We start from the raw sequence: 22,524 nt of genomic DNA, 5'->3' as shown, positions 1-22,524 counted from the left end.
CTCCGTGGGAACCTCTTTCTAACTTTATTTTTATTTGAAAATTTATTGCTTTAAAGTATAAGTGAAAGAATGGAGGGAGAAGAAGTATGAGCTTTTGTTATTTTTATTTGATCGATTTGGAAGGAATAAACCCTCTGCCTACGTACCCTTAAAAGGGATCAAAACCGCCGTAGTTCTCTCTTAAAAATATTTTTTTGAGGGTTAGGTTGATTTTAATTATTTTTGAAAATGGTTTTAAGAAGGGTTGCGAGACCTCAAGGTGTAGAAGAATAAAATAGAAGTGAGGTTGTTTCATTTTATTTAAGAAATTTGGTCTAAGTTTAATTAAGATTCATTTAAGACTTTGATTATGAAAATAAAGGAAAAATCTCTTGGATTTGGATCCAAGGTTTATTAAGAAAGTAATTTGACTTTTGTTTATTTGATTTTTCGAGATAAAAAGGATTTTTCTAAACTAACGGAAAGCGAGCGTAACAACGTGAAAAATAAAACGAGAGTAAAGCAACAAATAAAGTGATATGGTGTCGGTGCAAGTGTCGGTGTGTGCAATTACTACGCTATTACATACCATCCTAGGGGCATTCTAAAGCAAGAAATAAAAAGCTCAAAAATAAATTACATCAATGCCTAAAATACACACTAAGATATTGGAAAATAAATAAATTGCAAGAATGATAAAAAAAAATGCATAAGATTATACTAAAATTAAAGCAAACATGACATGATGAGGTAATGAGAATTTTAAAAGCCTCATACTAGAACAAAATTCAATGATGTCAAAATTTTAAAGCAATACATGAAGTAGAAATTGAAATATTAAATTAAAAGTAAAATTAACACAAGATGTTATTGACAAAAAAAACATTTACAATGCATGAAATGATGTTTTTGTAAGAGTTTAAAGCGAAATAAAAATAAAAAATTCATGGGGATTAAAGTATTTAAAACTACTGAAACATAGTCACAAAGAAATGAGTTAAAATAAATGCATATGGGTTTTTGTAAGAGTTACTAAAATAAACAAAATGCAGGGAGGGGGTGCAGCATGCAAACAGGGGGGTACAGTTAGGAAAACTGTAGTGATGCAGAAAAAGAAAACAACCAGCCAGCAACTTGGGCCCAAAAGCAAGATGAGAAACCGGTTTTGGGAAGAAAATACCGGTTCGGTTCACAAAAAGGTCAGACCGGTTCATGTAAAGTAGTATAAAAACTTATTCCTGGTTTTTTTACTTCATTCTTAAACCAACTTCCTCTTTCTAAAAACATATGCTCTCTTCTCTCACTAACCAGGTCATCGGAGAAGATGAAGGTATGAACTCCGGTGCGGTGGTGACCGGCCGAGGACGGCGGCGGCGCCGTGCCGGAAGTTTCAACTTCTTTTTTTTTTGAAATTTTTTTAAACCAGTCGGAAGCTCTCTTCATCCTCTATTCAAATCCACCTTTAAAATTTTCAAAAACCAAACACATATGCCTAGATCTAACTTTGAAGATGCGAAAATTTTGTACAAGAACAAACAAACAAAAAGAACAGGACCGTTACCTCTTTTAGATCTGTTAAGACCAGGAGTTTAGTCGTCGGAATACTTCGATTCAGCGTTTTGGTTTGGATTGGAAAACTTCAGTTCTTCTGCTGATTTCGGTTCTGTTATCGTTCATGTTGTGATGAGCATCACTCCATTTCTTCTTTCACGTGTTCCTCTGCTACGGATCTGGACAGGTTTGAAAATTCGAGCAAAACTTGTTGGAACGATTCAGACTCGGTTTGGATTCGTGAGTATATGTGTTGTTGGAGTTGAGCTTAAAAAAAAATTGTGTGATTATTGTGAAAGATCAGAAACGGAAATGGTGTGGTAATGAATTTTGAGTTTTACTGGATTTTCGTGTTCATCATGCTCTTGAGGTTCATGATGAACTTTGTATTTTTTTGTGTTTTGATTCAGAATTCTATGAGAGAGAAAAAAGAAAAGTGTTTGTGACTTGATTGCTGTAGCTTTTTCTGACTCTCTGACGCGTTTTTTTTTTGTACAGTGTAATAATGACACTATTTATACTGGTGTAACTAGGGTTTAGACTGATGAGAACAAATGTCAAAAATACCCTCAAATGGGTCAGATGAAAATGCCAGCACAACACAATGAAGTTTGGGGACCAAGTTTCTAATATGACCAATTAAATACTGACATCTGGACAGATAAATGGACCCTAATGGACTAACAAAAGACTAAAAAGAAATAATAATAAAAGAAAATAAATAAAAGGGTGTGAGTTTTTTAAAACTCACGTGACTTTAAAAAATTAAATAGTAATAATAATAAAATTAATAATAATAATAAAAAGATAATTAGACTAAAAACTTTAACATAAATGAGGTATTTTAAAATACCTCTCTGCCGAAATTTTGACTGAAACGTCTAAAATAACGCGGTGTTTCAAAATGCGTGCAAAACTCTTTTAAAGCGGTTTAAAAAACGAACAAAGAGGAAATTTTAAATTAAAAGTTTTCAAAGGAAATTAAAATAAAACAGGACACTAAATGCTTAAAAGAGCGCGTAAAATATTATTTTTTTAAAAAAAAGCTGACGCACAAAAGACTGATTTAAATTACACGAAGCTTGGACAAAAAAGAAATTCACTTTGAACTGTAAAATAAAGCCTCAAAAATTTTAAAAGACGACTAAATGACTTTAAATAATTAAAGCGAAAAAGAGTTTGAGACGTTTTAAAAATACGACTAGAAAAAGAAATAACTGGTCCAAAATTGGGGTATGACAAGTAAGAAATGTTGATGGCTTCAGACCAAAATTATTTTTCAACAATGCCCTCATTTAAAAGAGTTATAGCCATTTCTTGCAATGTTCTATTTCTATATATGTGTGTATTATAAATGTTGAAACTTAGCATGTCCTTTTTTTCTCTCTTATTAAATTTAACCCCCTAATTTGTTTTTTGGTGATCCAGATTTTGGCTGTGAGATGGATATAGCATGGTCAAGAATTGTTCAATCCAAAAATCAAACTCATGTTCTTTTAAATACCAAATTTATCTAATTTGTAAATTTCCCCTATTTTTTTAACTTGAATTTAAATATTAATTATAAATAAATAATGTAATTCATTATAAAATTAAATGCCATAATAATTGATTGTTATTTTAATAGCATGATAATCTTAACTATTATAAAAATAACAATATATGCATTTATCATTATTTTAAGAGTTTAATTTATACACAACGTTAGTGTAAAAAATGTTAACAAAGTGCAAAAATTGTGAGCCATCGTCAAAACAAGTAGTATAATAAAACCGTTCACATGATATTTTAAAATTTATTACCATAAAAAACCGTTTACACAATATAATAAAACCGCTCACACGATACACCTGAATTTTTTTAAAAAATATCCATATTTGGATATTTGATTTCGAGAAAGATTTGTGAATTGTTGAAAAAGAAAACTAATACAACGAACAATGACTAAGTGCTTACTCAGCATTCTAGAAGTGAAGAAAACTAATACCTAATTTATCTAATTTGTTAATGTTTACCATTTCATGCGTGTTCGTGAGATACCCAACTCGCCTAATGGATTAGTCAGAATTTATGTTTTTGGGTTAGAATATGTATAAAAAGGACCTCTTACTCCCCCAATTAGATGTATAACTTCAAAGTTACAATAAATTACTTGTGACATTGCTTGGTATTATATTGTTGTGGGTGTTTCTGAATTCAGGTATAATTTTAAAGCCTTTTCTCTGTTGCTTAGTATTCATTTATTCTGTATCATTTAATTTAATTGTCGGTTGTTTTTTTGAGTTTCAATTATTGTAATTTACTTTGTTTTTTTGGTATATTTTTGTGTTTGATTGAATATGTCATTAATGGGTTGATTTAAGTGGATCAAGTTAGGATCTTTTTCTTCTGAGTTTGAAATGAGTTTTTCTTTTTCATCAATTTTTGGGGATGATTTTGTTGTTGGAAGTAATATTGAAACTCACTGATAGTTTTTGAATGATTTTATGCAGAGGTATTTCAGACGATTGTTGGTTATTGAGGAGCTAAAATTTTAGTGATGTTAGTAATTAAAAATGATGTGATTACATTTTAATTTTTTTCTTAAAAAAATTGAAAGAGGGGCGTGAATTTATTTATTTATTTAAATTTGGGGAAATATCGAAACAATTTCTTGGGTTGGAATTGGTGAATGGTGCATGTACGGCCTTGTTGGTTTTGAATTTTGATAAAGCGAATTGTTTTTGTTTTATTTTTTGAGAATAGTTACGATCTTTTATATTGTTAAATTCTTTTATTAGGAGCATAGCTGGGTAGATATAACTTTTTTGCGTTACTATTGTCAATTGAGTCATTTCTTACATGTGTTTATTTATTTATTTTCGTTTTATTCATGTTTTATTTATGGTGTTGACGCTTTTATCTTTAGTTTTGGCCTTTAGTAAATGATAGTTTAGTAAACCATGCTCAATCCTTTCATGAAAATTTCAATGGTGGCTTTAGGTTATACCAAACTACGGGCAAGTTTGAAAATGTTTATGCACAACTTTTTATGAGTAAATGGTAAATGGATTAAGCTTTATTAGTTTTAAGAAAATCATATCAGTCATTAAATGTTTATTTTGAATGATTTTTAGGGACCATAAGAAGAGTTGTCGAAATATATTTGTTTAGTTGGAAAGTCAATGTCATCAAATGTCACTTCAATATACATTGTTATTAAGAGTTTACTTGGATTGTATTGTGTAGAAATGGAAGCAAAACCCTCAAAGTCATTGGATGGAACTATAGTGAATCAGAAGAAAAAGTGGGCTAACCGATGTGTTTCCCATGTGATTGGAGTTTCAGCACCAACAAGTGTGGCTGTCAAACAAATGAGATTGTTTGAAGATTTTAGCAAACCAGATGACTATGGTCTTGTTATTTCAAGATCCTTGTCCATGATCTATTTGAACTACAAGAAAAGTGGGATGCCCAAACGTTTGATGTTCTATCAGAACGGTGAATGGTTGGACTATCAAGATTATGTTGTTGACTTGGTTAAAAGAGATTTCAAAATAAAGAAGGTAAATGTGGAGGTACAATTAGATGGTCAAGAGGTTGTGTTAAATTTTCTACATATGTATCATGTTGATTTGAAAACGGTTTTGCAACTACCCATTGCATGGATTGATCAGAAAGGGAACTGCTTTTTCCCTGAAGAACCCAATAATATAAGTGAGATGAAAGAGCCAGATGTAGATTTAGATGCTTATACAGAATCTATATATGGAAAACTGGATGTGGATTCTGTAAAGGAGATGTTTCTTACAGGAATGACTGTTGTGGGCATTACTGAGTCTGACATAGTTGATATTTTTCATAACTCAAGCATGTCAACGAAAAGGCGGCTGAAGTTATTCCGAAAGCATGCTGATATCACAAAAGAAGTTCAGGGGGATGCTAATTTCTGCTATGCGTGGCTTGCTTGTTCTACAGAGGAACTATCAAAGATGACAGAATATGGGCTTCGTCACTACGGACTATCTCCATCTAAAGGAATATATGGTTTTGGTGTTCATCTTACTGTTGTTACCTAACCTTATGCTTGGTTAGTTTTCATGTGATGAACATTGAACTTCATAACTTTTCATATAGATTATTATGTTTAAATTCTAACAAGATTTAGTTTTTCCATGTTTACAGTTCACTTTATTGCGATGTCGATGAAAATGGAATTAAGCATTTGGTCCTATATCGTGCTATAATGGGGAACATGGAGCTTCTTCATCCAGGAAGTGATCAAATATATCCAAGTAGTTGTGAATATGATAACGGGGTGGATGACATTCAATGTTCAGAGTACTATGTAGTTTGGAACATGAATATGAACACACATATCTATCCAGAATTTATTGTCAGCTTCAAGGCCCTTTTGGATTTTGATAGTGATGTAATGTTCCTTTAGCAATTTTTTTACCTTGTAAAAGTATAGAGACTATTATTCATGATTTTTTTACCTTGTAAAAGTATAGAGACTATTTTTTTACCTATGAACATACATATCTATCCAGAACATTATTCGTAAAAGTATCTGTAGTCAAGCTTTAATATAAATTGGGATAATAATAAAGTGTAGAGACTATTATGTATGTAGACTAATGAGTACATCTCACAGGTCATGAATATGAGATATTAAGTCTATACATAGGTAAAAATATTAGGAGTGATATTTATTCTGGATTGGCCCTCCATGAGAATACTATATAGTTTGTTATGAAAGTGTCATAAGATATTCTCAGTGATAATAACCACAAAACAACTTTACATTGGTTTCTCCCACAACACATGAGTAGTCCAGTCCCCTTGCATTGGCAAGGGATTTCACTATGTTGATATATAAATATATAGTAAATAATTATATTTATGCTCTAAATATATTTTAACTTACTCTCTAAGTTACTTAGGATATAATATTATGATGAATATTCATTCTGTAAATATATCATAGCTTAGGCCCTAAGCTACTTACTTCTATATAATAAATCTTCCGTTGTGCTATTTAGACACACGGTATTTCATTATATGTCTCTCTTTTCTCTCTTACTCAACATGGTATCTAGAGCCTATTGAGAGACAGCCCTTACACCGTGTTTACCCGGTGGACCCACTGTTCTCAGTTGAGAAAAAATTTCGGCAAACCGTGTTTCAACTCCGGTTTGCCTCTCCTCCTCTGCCGTGACACTTTCCGGCAACTAGACTTTCACTTTCTTGTCAGATTAGCTGCTGTCGCCGCCCTTATTACCATTTCCGGCGACTTTTTCAACGATATACCACCACCATCCGATTCTCATCGTGCAGATCGGGCTGTCTCCGAAACCGCCGTCTCAAACGCGTCTATCACGCGCCCTCACGCGCTTCCACTCTCTCTGCGAGTGGGTCTCACGCGCCGTCGCATCTTTTGCGCGTGGAAGCGCGTCCAGTCACCATTTCAGCCGCCGTTTGTATCGTCGGACTCGGAATCTTGTGCTGGTTTCAGATCTGCCCTTATTTTTGAGTTTTGAGTCACGTGTATACGTGTTTCCATTCAAACAGCCTTGTCTTCTTGCTTTTTTGTGTGATTTTCTCTCTCTTGACAGTTTCAACACACTGTTTGTGATCCTTTTTTTATTGCTTATGGCTGTTTTTTGATTCTCGGAAGCGATCATCTACCTCTATGATTCGTCCCAAATGTAGGTATTGTCACTGTTTGGGACATACTATTGTTCAGTGCAGGAAACTTCAAGGGTGCTCTTCACTTCCTTTGATTGCTATATCTGACGCCATTCGGACCACTGATTCTCCTAAGGTTTCTACGCCAACTTATGAAGATTTTCTCCGATGGGTAAAATTTCGTCAAAGTTCCGCTATTTCGGCAGCGCACACCGGTAAATCATTTAGTTGTAACTCTACGTCACCCTCTTTTAGTCCATGGGTTCTTGATTCAGGTGCAACCCATCATATTACCGGTAATATAGATTTTTTTCCTCCCCTCTCACTACATCCGGTTACTTACCGAGTATTATCACAGCAAATGGTTTAGAAACACAGTCCACAGGCATTGGCACTGTCAGAGTGCTCCTTTCTCTGTCAATTACATCTGTCCTTTATGTCCCTGGATCTCCATTTAATTTAATTTCTCTCAGTCAACTCATTCGTTCGCATGAATGTGTTGTCACCTTTACTAAAGGCAATGTTACTTTGCAGGATCGGATTTCGGGACAGCAAATAGGCGTCGGGTGTAAGTCTAATGGTCTTTATTATCTCTTAAACCCCTCCACAGCATGCCCAACCATAGATTCCCCTCTTACTATACATGCTCAGTTGGGTCACCCAAGTCTCCTCAAACTTCAAAGGTTGGTCCCTAGTCTTTCTAAATTATCCGAGTTGCACTGTGAGTCGTGTCAGTTAGGGAAACACACTCGTACTCATTTTCCTGATCGAGTCAATAAACGAGCATCATCCCCTTTTGCTTTAGTCCATTCTGATGTTTGGGGCCCTTCGCGTCATATCTCCACTCTTGATTCCAAATATTTTGTCACTTTTATTGATGACTTTTCTCGTTGCACATGGCTATTTTTAATGAAAAATAGATCTGAATTATACTCTATTTTTCAATAATTTTATCAAGAAGTTAAAACTTAATTTGGAGTGTCTATTCAAACTTTACGTAGTGATAATGCCAAAGAATATTTGTCTCACCAATTTCAAACATTTATGTCCTCCAATGGTATTCTTTATCAAACTTCATGTGCCCATACACCTCAACAAAATGGGGTTGCTGAACGGAAAAATCGTCATCTCATTGAAACCATTCGAACTCTTTTACTTCATAGTAAGGTCCCGTTTCGTTTTTGGGGGGATGCTGTTCTAACGGCATGCTATCTTATAAATCGCATGCCTTCCTCGGTCTTAGGTATTCAAGTCCCACACTCGATCCTTTTTCCTAATACCCCTTTACACTCACTTCCACCCCTTGTGTTTGGGTCCACATGTTTTGTTCACGATCTTTCTCCTGGTCTTGACAAACTATCGGCCCGATCACTCAAATGTGTCTTTCTTGGTTATCATCGGTCTCAAAAAGGTTATCGTTGCTACTCTCCTACTCTTCGACGGTACCTCATGTCAGCTGATGTTACATTTTTTGAGTCTGTTCCTTTTTTTGGGTCAACCAATGTACCTCTTGACCCACTTCAGGCTAATATGCCAACCTCGTCTGATATTGTTCCTCTTCAACCTATGGTGTCTGCTCCGCCCGAGTCCACTATTTATGTGCCTCCTCCCACGGAGCCTCCTACAACCATTCTTGAAGACCCTCCCGCAGAGCCTCCCACTCCACGGCCTCTTCAAACTTACCAACGTCGTCAACCACCATCTGTTGTGCATGTTCTCACATTATATACTTTATATGCCTTTGAGGTAGTACAATAGACAAGGAAGAATCCTTTGTCTGTCTTTCAGTCAAATTTTACAAGGTTATTCTTACGATTAAAGATATGGCAATAACACTCAAAAATATTGGAAATAAGAGATATTTGGTTTATTCCTTTCTAAATTTCAATTGGGGTTTTGTTCAAAATCCTTACGATAGAGTCTCTGTTCAAAATATAGTAAGAAATGTTGATGGCTTCAGACCAAAATTATTTTTCAACAATGCCCTCATTTAAAAGAGTTATAGCCATTTCTTGCAATGTTCTATTTCTATATACGTGTGTATTATAAATGTTGAAACTTAGCATGTCCTTTTTTTCTCTCTTATTAAATTTAACCCCCTAATTTGTTTTTTGGTGATCCAGATTTTGGCTGTGAGATGGATATAGCATGGTCAAGAATTGTTCAATCCAAAAATCAAACTCATGTTCTTTTAAATACCTAATTTATCTAATTTGTAAATTTCCCCTATTTTTTTAACTTGAATTTAAATATTAATTATAAATAATAATGTAATTCATTATAAAATTAAATGCCATAATAATTGATTGTTATTTTAATAGCATGATAATCTTAACTATTATAAAAATAACAATATATGCATTTATCATTATTTTAAGAGTTTAATTTATACACAACGTTAGTGTAAAAAATGTTAACAAAGTGCAAAAATTGTGAGCAAGTATACATCGTCAAAACAAGTAGTATAATAAAACCGTTCACATGATATTTTAAAATTTATTACCATAAAAAACCGTTTACACAATATAATAAAACCGCTCACACGATACACCTGAATTTTTTTAAAAAATATCCATATTTGGATATTTGATTTCGAGAAAGATTTGTGAATTGTTGAAAAAGAAAACTAATACAACGAACAATGACTAAGTGCTTACTCAGCATTCTAGAAGTGAAGAAAACTAATACCTAATTTATCTAATTTGTTAATGTTTACCATTTCATGCGTGTTCGTGAGATACCCAACTCGCCTAATGGATTAGTCAGAGTTTATGTTTTTGGGTTAGAATATGTATAAAAAGGACCTCTTACTCCCCCAATTAGATGTATAACTTCAAAGTTACAATAAATTACTTGTGACATTGCTTGGTATTATATTGTTGTGGGTGTTTCTGAATTCAGGTATAATTTTAAAGCCTTTTCTCTGTTGCTTAGTATTCATTTATTCTGTATTATTTAATTTAATTGTCGGTTTTTTTTTAGTTTCAATTATTGTAATTTACTTTGTTTTTTTGGTTTATTTTTGTGTTTGATTGAATATGTCATTAATGGGTTGATTTAAGTGGATCAAGTTAGGATCTTTTTCTTCTGAGTTTGAAATGAGTTTTTCTTTTTCATCAATTTTTGGTGATGATTTTGTTGTTGGAAGTAATATTGAAACTCACTGATAGTTTTTGAATGATTTTATGCAGAGGTATTTCAGACGATTGTTGGTTATTGAGGAGCTAACATATTTGTGATGTTAGTAATTAAAAATGATGTTATTACATTTTAATTTTTTTTCTTAAAAAAATTGAAAGAGGGACGTGAATTTATTTATTTATTTAAATTTGGGGAAATATCGAAACAATTTCTTGGGTTGGAATTGGTGAATGGTGCATGTACGGCCTTGTTGGTTTTGAACTTTGATAAAGCGAATTGTTTTTGTTTTATTTTTTGAAAATAGTTACGATCTTTTATATTGTTTAATTCTTTTATTAGGAGCATAGCTGGGTAGATATAACTTTTTTGCGTTACTATTGTCAATTGAGTCATTTCTTACATGTGTTTATTTATTTATTTTTGTTTTATTCATGTTTTATTTATGGTGTTGACGCTTTTATCTTTAGTTTTGGCCTTTAGTAAATGATAGTTTAGTAAACCATGCTCAATCCTTTCATGAAAATTTCAATGGTGGCTTTAGGTTATACCAAACTACGGGCAAGTTTGAAAATGTTTATGCACAACTTTTTATGAGTAAATGGTAAATGGATTAAGCTTTATTAGTTTTCAGAAAATCATATCAGTCATTAAATGTTTATTTTGAATGATTTTTGGGGACCATAAGAAGAGTTGCCGAAATATATTTGTTTTGTTGGAAAGTCAATGTCATCAAATGTCACTTCAATATACATTGTTATTAAGAGTTTACTTGGATTGTATTGTGTAGAAATGGAAGCAAAACCCTCAAAGTCATTGGATGGAACTATAGTGAATCAGAAGAAAAAGTGGGCTACCCGATGTGTTTCACATGTGATTGGAGTTTCAGCACCAACAAGTGTGGCTGTCAAACAAATGAGATTGTTTGAAGATTTTAGCAAACCAGATGACTCTGGTCTTGTTATTTCAAGATCCTTGTCCATGATCTATTTGAACTACAAGAAAAGTGGGATGCCCAAACGTTTGATGTTCTATAAGAACGGTGAATGGTTGGACTATCCAGATTATGTTGTTGACTTGGTTAAAAGAGATTTCAAAATAAAGAAGGTAAATGTGAAGGTACAGTTAGATGGTCAAGAGGTTGTGTTAAATTTTCTACATATGTATCATGTTGATTTGAAAACGGGTTTGCAACAACCCATTGCTTGGATTGATCAGAAAGGGAACTACTTTTTCCCTGAAGAACCCAATAATATAAGTGAGATGAAAGAGCCAGATGTAGATTTAGTTGCTTATACAGAATCTTTATATGGAAAACTGGATGTGGATTCTGTAAAGGAGATGTTTCTTACAGGAATGATTGTGTTGGGCATTACTGAGTCTGACATAGTTGATATTTCTCATAACTCAAGCATGTCAACGAAAAGGCGGCTGGAGTTATTCCGAAAGCATGCTGATATCACAAAAGAAGTTCAGGGGATGCTAATTTCCGCTATCCGTGCCATGCTTGTTCTACAGAGGAACTATCAAAGATGACAGAATATGGACTTCGTCACTACGGACAATCTCCATCTAAAGGAATATATGGTTTTGGTGTTCATCTTACTGTTGTTACCCAACCTTATGCTTGGTTAGTTTTCATATGATGAACATTGAACTTCATAACTTTTCATATAGATTATTATGTTTAAATTCTAACAAGATTTAGTTTTTCCATGTTTACAGTTCACTTTATTGCGATGTCGATGAAAAAGGAATTAAGCATTTGGTCCTATATCGTGCTATAATGGGGAACATGGAGCTTCTTCATCCAGGAAGTGATCAAATATATCCAAGTAGTTGTGAATATGATAACGGGGTGGATGACATTCAATGTTCAGAGTACTATGTAGTTTGGAACATGAATATGAACACACATATCTATCCAGAATTTATTGTCAGCTTCAAGGCCCTTTTGGATTTTGACAGTGATGTAATGTTCCTTTAGCAATTTTTTTACCTTGTAAAAGTATAGAGACTATTATTCATGATTTTTTTACCTTGTAAAAGTATAGAGACTATTTTTTTACCTATGAACATACATATCTATCCAGAACATTATTCGTAAAAGTATCTGTAGTCAAGCTTTAATATAAATTGGGATAATAATAAAGTGTAGAGACTATTATGTATGTAGACTAATGAGTACATCTCACAGGTCATGAATATGAGATATTAAGTCTATACATAGGTAAAAATATTAGGAGTGATATTTATTCTGGATTGGCCCTCCATGAGAATACTATATAGTTTGTTATGAAAGTGTCATAAGATATTCTCAGTGATAATAACCACAAAACAACTTTACATTGGTTTCTCCCACAACACATGAGTAGTCCAGTCCCCTTGCATTGGCAAGGGATTTCACTATGTTGATATATAAATATATAGTAAATAATTATATTTATGCTCTAAATATATTTTAACTTACTCTCTAAGTTACTTAGGATATAATATTATGATGAATATTCATTCTGTAAATATATCATAGCTTAGGCCCTAAGCTACTTACTTCTATATAATAAATCTTCCGTTGTGCTATTCAGACACACGGTATTTCATTATATGTCTCTCTTTTCTCTCTTATTCAACATGGTATCTAGAGCCTATTGAGAGACAGCCCTTACACCGTGTTTACCCGGTGGACCCACTGTCCTCCGTTGAGAAAAATTTTCGGCAAACCGTGTTTCAACTCTGGTTTGCCTCTCCTCCTCTGCCGTGACACTTTCCGGCAACTAGACTTTCACTTTATTGTCAGATTAGCTGCTGCCGCCGCTCTTATTACCTTTTCCGGCGACTTTTTCAACGATATACCACCACCATCCGATTCGCATCGTGCAGATCGGCCCGTCTCCGAAACCGCCGTCTCAAACGCGTCTATCACGCGCCCTCACGCGCTTCCACTCTCTCTGCGAGTGGGTCTCACGCGCCGTCGCATCTTTTGCGCGTGGAAGCGCGTCCAGTCACCATTTCAGCCGCCGTTTGTATCGTCGGACTCGGAATCTTGTGCTGGTTTCAGATCTGCCCTTATTTTCGAGTTTTGAGTCACGTGTATACGTGTTTCCATTCAAACAGCCTTGTCTTCTTGCTTTTTTGTGTGATTTTCTCTCTCTTGACAGTTTCAACACACTGTTTGTGATCCTTTTTTTATTGCTTATGGCTGTTTTTTGATTCTCGGAAGCGATCATCTACCTCTATGATTCGTCCCAAATGTAGGTATTGTCACTGTTTGGGACATACTATTGTTCAGTGCAGGAAACTTCAAGGGTGCTCTTCACGTCCTTTGATTGCTATATCTGACGCCATTCGGACCACTGATTCTCCTAAGGTTTCTACGCCAACTTATGAAGATTTTCTCCGATGGGTAAAATTTCGTCAAAGTTCCGCTATTTCGGGAGCGCACACCGGTAAATCATTTAGTTGTAACTCTACGTCACCCTCTTTTAGTCCATGGGTTCTTGATTCAGGTGCAACCCATCATATTACCGGTAATATAGATTTTTTTCCTCCCCTCTCACTACATCCGGTTACTTACCGAGTATTATCACAGCAAATGGTTTAGAAACACAGTCCACAGGCATTGGCACTGTCAGAGTGCTCCTTTCTCTGTCAATTACATCTGTCCTTTATGTACCTGGATCTCCATTTAATTTAATTTCTCTCAGTCAACTCATTCGTTCGCATGAATGTGTTGTCACCTTTACTAAAGGCAATGTTACTTTGCAGGATCGGATTTCAGGACAGCAAATAGGCGTCGGGTGTAAGTCTAATGGTCTTTATTATCTCTTAAACCCCTCCACAGCATGCCCAACCATAGATTCCCCTCTTACTATACATGCTCAGTTGGGTCACCCAAGTCTCCTCAAACTTCAAAGGTTGGTCCCTAGTCTTTCTAAATTATCCGAGTTGCACTGTGAGTCGTGTCAGTTAGGGAAACACACTCGTACTCATTTTCCTGATCGAGTCAATAAACGAGCATCGTCCCCTTTTGCTTTAGTCCATTCTGATGTTTGGGGCCCTTCGCGTCATATCTCCACTCTTGATTCCAAATATTTTGTCACTTTTATTGATGACTTTTCTCGTTGCACATGGCTATTTTTAATGAAAAATAGATCTGAATTATACTCTATTTTTCAACAATTTTATCAAGAAGTTAAAACTTAATTTGGAGTGTCTATTCAAACTTTACGTAGTGATAATGCCAAAGAATATTTGTCTCACCAATTTCAAACATTTATGTCCTCCAATGGTATTCTTTATCAAACTTCATGTGCCCATACACCTCAACAAAATGGGGTTGCTGAACGGAAAAATCGTCATCTCATTGAAACCATTCGAACTCTTTTACTTCATAGTAAGGTCCCGTTTCGTTTTTGGGGGGATGCTGTTCTAACGGCATGCTATCTTATAAATCGCATGCCTTCCTCGGTCTTAGGTATTCAAGTCCCACACTCGATCCTTTTTCCTAATACCCCTTTACACTCACTTCCACCCCTTGTGTTTGGGTCCACATGTTTTGTTCACGATCTTTCTCCTGGTCTTGACAAACTATCGGCCCGATCACTCAAATGTGTCTTTCTTGGTTATCATCGGTCTCAAAAAGGTTATCGTTGCTACTCTCCTACTCTTCGACGGTACCTCATGTCAGCTGATGTTACATTTTTTGAGTCTGTTCCTTTTTTTGGGTCAACCAATGTACCTCTTGACCCACTTCAGGCTGATATGCCAACCTCGTCTGATATTGTTCCTCTTCAACCTATGGTGTCTGCTCCGCCCGAGTCGACTATTTATGTGCCTCCTCCCACGGAGCCTCCTACAACCATTCTTGTAGACCCTCCCGCAGAGCCTCCCACTCCACGGCCTCTTCAAACTTACCAACGTCGTCAACCACCATCTGTTGTGCATGTTCTCACATTATATACTTTATATGCCTTTGAGGTAGTACAATAGACAAGGAAGAATCCTTTGTCTGTCTTTCAGTCAAATTTTACAAGGTTATTCTTACGATTAAAGATATGGCAATAACACTCAAAAATATTGGAAATAAGAAATATTTGGTTTATTCCTTTCTAAATTTCAATTGGGGTTTTGTTCAAAATCCTTACGATAGAGTCTCTGTTCAAAATATAGTAAGAAATGTTGATGGCTTCAGACCAAAATTATTTTTCAACAATGCCCTCATTTAAAAGAGTTATAGCCATTTCTTGCAATGTTCTATTTCTATATATGTGTGTATTATAAATGTTGAAACTTAGCATGTCCTTTTTTTCTCTCTTATTAAATTTAACCCCCTAATTTGTTTTTTGGTGATCCAGATTTTGGCTGTGAGATGGATATAGCATGGTCAAGAATTGTTCAATCCAAAAATCAAACTCATGTTCTTTTAAATACCTAATTTATCTAATTTGTAAATTTCCCCTATTTTTTTAACTTGAATTTAAATATTAATTATAAATAAATAATGTAATTCATTATAAAATTAAATGCCATAATAATTGATTGTTATTTTAATAGCATGATAATCTTAACTATTATAAAAATAACAATATATGCATTTATCATTATTTTAAGAGTTTAATTTATACACAACGTTAGTGTAAAAAATGTTAACAAAGTGCAAAAATTGTGAGCAAGTATACATCGTCAAAACAAGTAGTATAATAAAACCGTTCACATGATATTTTAAAATTTATTACCATAAAAAACCGTTTACACAATATAATAAAACCGCTCACACGATACACCTGAATTTTTTAAAAAAATATCCATATTTGGATATTTGATTTCGAGAAAGATTTGTGAATTGTTGAAAAAGAAAACTAATACAACGAACAATGACTAAGTGCTTACTCAGCATTCTAGAAGTGAAGAAAACTAATACCTAATTTATCTAATTTGTTAATGTTTACCATTTCACGCGTGTTCGTGAGATACCCAACTCGCCTAATGGATTAGTCAGAGTTTATGTTTTTGGGTTAGAATATGTATAAAAAGGACCTCTTACTCCCCCAATTAGATGTATAACTTCAAAGTTACAATAAATTACTTGTGACATTGCTTGGTATTATATTGTTGTGGGTGTTTCTGAATTCAGGTATAATTTTAAAGCCTTTTCTCTGTTGCTTAGTATTCATTTATTCTGTATTATTTAATTTAATTGTCGGTGTTTTTTTTTTAGTTTCAATTATTGTAATTTACTTTGTTTTTTTGGTTTATTTTTGTGTTTGATTGAATATGTCATTAATGGGTTGATTTAAGTGGATCAAGTTAGGATCTTTTTCTTCTGAGTTTGAAATGAGTTTTTCTTTTTCATCAATTTTTGGTGATGATTTTGTTGTTGGAAGTAATATTGAAACTCACTGATAGTTTTTGAATGATTTTATGCAGAGGTATTTCAGACGATTGTTGGTTATTGAGGAGCTAACATATTTGTGATGTTAGTAATTAAAAATGATGTTATTACATTTTAATTTTTTTTCTTAAAAAAATTGAAAGAGGGACGTGAATTTATTTATTTATTTAAATTTGGGGAAATATCGAAACAATTTCTTGGGTTGGAATTGGTGAATGGTGCATGTACGGCCTTGTTGGTTTTGAACTTTGATAAAGCGAATTGTTTTTGTTTTATTTTTTGAAAATAGTTACGATCTTTTATATTGTTTAATTCTTTTATTAGGAGCATAGCTGGGTAGATATAACTTTTTTGCGTTACTATTGTCAATTGAGTCATTTCTTACATGTGTTTATTTATTTATTTTTGTTTTATTCATGTTTTATTTATGGTGTTGACGCTTTTATCTTTAGTTTTGGCCTTTAGTAAATGATAGTTTAGTAAACCATGCTCAATCCTTTCATGAAAATTTCAATGGTGGCTTTAGGTTATACCAAACTACGGGCAAGTTTGAAAATGTTTATGCACAACTTTTTATGAGTAAATGGTAAATGGATTAAGCTTTATTAGTTTTAAGAAAATCATATCAGTCATTAAATGTTTATTTTGAATGATTTTTGGGGACCATAAGAAGAGTTGCCGAAATATATTTGTTTAGTTGGAAAGTCAATGTCATCAAATGTCACTTCAATATACATTGTTATTAAGAGTTTACATGGATTGTATTGTGTAGAAATGGAAGCAAAACCCCCAAAGTCATTGGATGGAACTATAGTGAATCAGAAGAAAAAGTGGGCTACCCGATGTGTTTCACATGTGATTGGAGTTTCAGCACCAACAAGTGTGGCTGTCAAACAAATGAGATTGTTTGAAGATTTTAGCAAACCAGATGACTCTGGTCTTGTTATTTCAAGATCCTTGTCCATGATCTATTTGAACTACAAGAAAAGTGGGATGCCCAAACGTTTGATGTTCTATAAGAACGGTGAATGGTTGGACTATCCAGATTATGTTGTTGACTTGGTTAAAAGAGATTTCAAAATAAAGAAGTAAATGTGAAGGTACAGTTAGATGGTCAAGAGGTTGTGTTAAATTTTCTACATATGTATCATGTTGATTTGAAAACGGGTTTGCAACAACCCATTGCTTGGATTGATCAGAAAGGGAACTACTTTTTCCCTGAAGAACCCAATAATATAAGTGAGATGAAAGAGCCAGATGTAGATTTAGTTGCTTATACAGAATCTATATATGAAAAACTGGATGTGGATTCTGTAAAGGAGATGTTTCTTACAGGAATGATTGTGTTGGGCATTACTGAGTCTGACATAGTTGATATTTCTCATAACTCAAGCATGTCAACGAAAAGGCGGCTGGAGTTATTCCGAAAGCATGCTGATATCACAAAAGAAGTTCAGGGGGATGCTAATTTCCGCTATGCGTGCCATGCTTGTTCTACAGAGGAACTATCAAAGATGACAGAATATGGACTTCGTCACTACGGACAATCTCCATCTAAAGGAATATATGGTTTTCGTGTTCATCTTACTGTTGTTACCCAACCTTATGCTTGGTTAGTTTTCATATGATGAACATTGAACTTCATAACTTTTCATATAGATTATTATGTTTAAATTCTAACAAGATTTAGTTTTTCCATGTTTACAGTTCACTTTATTGCGATGTCGATGAAAAAGGAATTAAGCATTTGGTCCTATATCGTGCTATAATGGGGAACATGGAGCTTCTTCATCCAGGAAGTGATCAAATATATCCAAGTAGTTGTGAATATGATAACGGGGTGGATGACATTCAATGTTCAGAGTACTATGTAGTTTGGAACATGAATATGAACACACATATCTATCCAGAATTTATTGTCAGCTTCAAGGCCCTTTTGGATTTTGACAGTGATGTAATGTTCCTTTAGCAATTTTTTTACCTTGTAAAAGTATAGAACTATTATTCATGATTTTGTTACCTTGTAAAAGTATAGAGACTATTTTTTTACCTATGAACATACATATCTATCCAGAACATTATTCGTAAAAGTATCTGTAGTCAAGCTTTAATATAAATTGGGATAATAATAAAGTGTAGAGACTATTATGTATGTAGACTAATGAGTACATCTCACAGGTCATGAATATGAGATATTAAGTCTATACATAGGTAAAAATATTAGGAGTGATATTTATTCTGGATTGGCCCTCCATGAGAATACTATATAGTTTGTTATGAAAGTGTCATAAGATATTCTCAGTGATAATAACCACAAAACAACTTTACATTGGTTTCTCCCACAACACATGAGTAGTCCAGTCCCCTTGCATTGGCAAGGGATTTCACTATGTTGATATATAAATATATAGTAAATAATTATATTTATGCTCTAAATATATTTTAACTTACTCTCTAAGTTACTTAGGATATAATATTATGATGAATATTCATTCTGTAAATATATCATAGCTTAGGCCCTAAGCTACTTACTTCTATATAATAAATCTTCCGTTGTGCTATTCAGACACACGGTATTTCATTATATGTCTCTCTTTTCTCTCTTATTCAACATGGTATCTAGAGCCTATTGAGAGACAGCCCTTACACCGTGTTTACCCGGTGGACCCACTGTCCTCCGTTGAGAAAAATTTTCGGCAAACCGTGTTTCAACTCCGGTTTGCCTCTCCTCCTCTGCCGTGACACTTTCCGGCAACTAGACTTTCACTTTCTTGTCAGATTAGCTGCTGCCGCCGCTCTTATTACCTTTTCCGGCGACTTTTTCAACGATATACCACAACCATCCGATTCGCATCGTGCAGATCGGCCCGTCTCCGAAACCGCCGTCTCAAACGCGTCTATCACGCGCCCTCACGCGCTTCCACTCTCTCTGCGAGTGGGTCTCACGCGCCGTCGCATCTATCTTGTGCTGGTTTCAGATCTGCCCTTATTTTCGAGTTTTGAGTCACGTGTATACGTGTTTCCGTTCAAACAGCCTTGTCTTCTTGCTTTTTTGTGTGATTTTCTCTCTCTTGACAGTTTCAGCACACTGTTTATGATCCTTTTTTTATTGCTTATGGTTGTTTTTTGATTCTCGGAAGCGATCATCTACCTCTATGATTCGTCCCAAATGTAGGTATTGTCACTGTTTGGGACATACTATTGTTCAGTGCAGGAAACTTGAAGGGTGCTCTTCACGTCCTTTGATTGCTATATCTGACGCCATTCGGACCACTGATTCTCCTAAGGTTTCTACGCCAACTTATGAAGATTTTCTCCGATGGGTAAAATTTCGTCAAAGTTCCGCTATTTCGGGAGCGCACACCGGTAAATCATTTAGTTGTAACTCTACGTCACCCTCTCTTAGTCCATGGGTTCTTGATTCAGGTGCAATCCATCATATTACCGGTAATATAGATTTTTTCCTCCCCTCTCACTACATCCGGTTACTTACCGAGTATTATCACAGCAAATGGTTTAGAAACACAGTCCACAGGCATTGGCACTGTCAGAGTGCTCCTTTCTCTGTCAATTACATCTGTCCTTTATGTCCCTGGATCTCCATTTAATTTAATTTCTCTCACTTAACTCATTCTTTCACATGAATGTGTTGTCACCTTTACTAAAGGCAATGTTACTTTGCAGGATCGGATTTCGGGACAGCAAATAGGCGTCGGGTGTAAGTCTAATGGTCTTTATTATCTCTTAAACCCCTCCACAGCATGCCCAACCATAGATTCCCCTCTTACTATACATGCTCAGTTGGGTCACCCAAGTCTCCTCAAACTTCAAAGGTTGGTCCCTAGTCTTTCTAAATTATCCGAGTTGCACTGTGAGTCGTGTCAGTTAGGGAAACACACTCGTATTCATTTTCCCGATCGAGTCAATAAACGAGCATCGTCCCCTTTTGCTTTAGTCCATTCTGATGTTTGGGGCCCTTCGCGTCATATCTCCACTCTTGATTCCAAATATTTTGTCACTTTTATTGATGACTTTTCTCGTTGCACATGGCTATTTTTAATGAAAAATAGATCTGAATTATACTCTATTTTTCAACAATTTTATCAAGAAGTTAAAACTTAATTTGGAGTGTCTATTCAAACTTTACGTAGTGATAATGCCAAAGAATATTTGTCTCACCAATTTCAAACATTTATGTCCTCCAACGGTATTCTTTATCAAACTTCATGTGCCCATACACCTCAACAAAATGGGGTTGCTGAACGGAAAAATTGTCATCTCATTGAAACCATTCGAACTCTTTTACTTCATAGTAATGTCCCGTTTCGTTTTTGGGGGGATGCTGTTCTAACGGCATGCTATCTTATAAATCGCATGCCTTCCTCGGTCTTAGGTATTCAAGTCCCACACTCGATCCTTTTTCCTAATACCCCTTTACACTCACTTCCACCCCGTGTGTTTGGGTCCACATGTTTTGTTCACGATCTTTCTCCTGGTCTTGACAAACTATCGGCCCGATCACTCAAATGTGTCTTTCTTGGTTATCATCGGTCTCAAAAAGGTTATCGTTGCTACTCTCCTACTCTTCGACGGTACCTCATGTCAGCTGATGTTACATTTTTTGAGTCTGTTCCTTTTTTTGGGTCAACCAATGTACCTCTTGACCCACTTCAGGCTGATATGCCAACCTCGTCTGATATTGTTCCTCTTCAACCTATGGTGTCTGCTCCGCCCGAGTCCACTATTTATGTGCCTCCTCCCACGGAGCCTCCTACAACCATTCTTGTAGACCCTCCCGCAGAGCCTCCCACTCCACGGCCTCTTCAAACTTACCAACGTCGTCAACCACCATCTGTTGTGCATGTTCTCACATTATATACTTTATATGCCTTTGAGGTAGTACAATAGACAAGGAAGAATCCTTTGTCTGTCTTTCAGTCAAATTTTACAAGGTTATTCTTACGATTAAAGATATGGCAATAACACTCAAAAATATTGGAAATAAGAAATATTTGGTTTATTCCTTTCTAAATTTCAATTGGGGTTTTGTTCAAAATCCTTACGATAGAGTCTCTGTTCAAAATATAGTAAGAAATGTTGATGGCTTCAGACCAAAATTATTTTTCAACAATGCCCTCATTTAAAAGAGTTATAGCCATTTCTTGCAATGTTCTATTTCTATATATGTGTGTATTATAAATGTTGAAACTTAGCATGTCCTTTTTTTCTCTCTTATTAAATTTAACCCCCTAATTTGTTTTTTGGTGATCCAGATTTTGGCTGTGAGATGGATATAGCATGGTCAAGAATTGTTCAATCCAAAAATCAAACTCATGTTCTTTTAAATACCTAATTTATCTAATTTGTAAATTTCCCCTATTTTTTTAACTTGAATTTAAATATTAATTATAAATAAATAATGTAATTCATTATAAAATTAAATGCCATAATAATTGATTGTTATTTTAATAGCATGATAATCTTAATTATTATAAAAATAACAATATATGCATTTATCATTATTTTAAGAGTTTAATTTATACACAACGTTAGTGTAAAAAATGTTAACAAAGTGCAAAAATTGTGAGCAAGTATACATCGTCAAAACAAGTAGTATAATAAAACCGTTCACATGATATTTTAAAATTTATTACCATAAAAAACCGTTTACACAATATAATAAAACCGCTCACACGATACACATGAATTTTTTTTAAAAATATCCATATTTGCATATTTGATTTCGAGAAAGATTTGTGAATTGTTGAAAAAGAAAACTAATACAACGAACAATG

The 22,524-nt window shown here is 34.5% G+C and overlaps 1 protein-coding gene across 1 annotated transcript; it reads left to right on the top strand.

Moving 5' to 3' along the window:
• Nucleotides 1-11,130: 11,130 nt before the first annotated feature.
• LOC146916215 (putative inactive poly [ADP-ribose] polymerase SRO1) lies at nucleotides 11,131-11,874 on the top strand. Its single transcript, XM_085721575.1, has one exon. The coding sequence runs from the start codon at nucleotides 11,131-11,133 to the stop codon at nucleotides 11,872-11,874; it is 744 nt and encodes a 247-aa protein (XP_085577701.1).
• The last annotated feature ends 10,650 nt before the right edge of the window (nucleotides 11,875-22,524 follow it).

This window comes from Medicago sativa, chromosome 6, assembly GCF_051527215.1.
Source record: "Medicago sativa cultivar Bolivia chromosome 6, Bolivia_mono, whole genome shotgun sequence".
In the NCBI taxonomy this organism is placed as follows: Eukaryota; Viridiplantae; Streptophyta; class Magnoliopsida; order Fabales; family Fabaceae; genus Medicago; species Medicago sativa.
The sequence above is the reverse complement of the archived record's forward strand: the minus strand, read 5'-3'. Positions and strand labels throughout refer to the sequence as shown.

Excerpts from the sequence above, each read along its gene's own strand:
- LOC146916215 (XM_085721575.1), top strand. The coding sequence starts at position 11,131 with ATGGAAGCAAAACCCTCAAAGTCATTGGATGGAACTATAGTGAATCAG.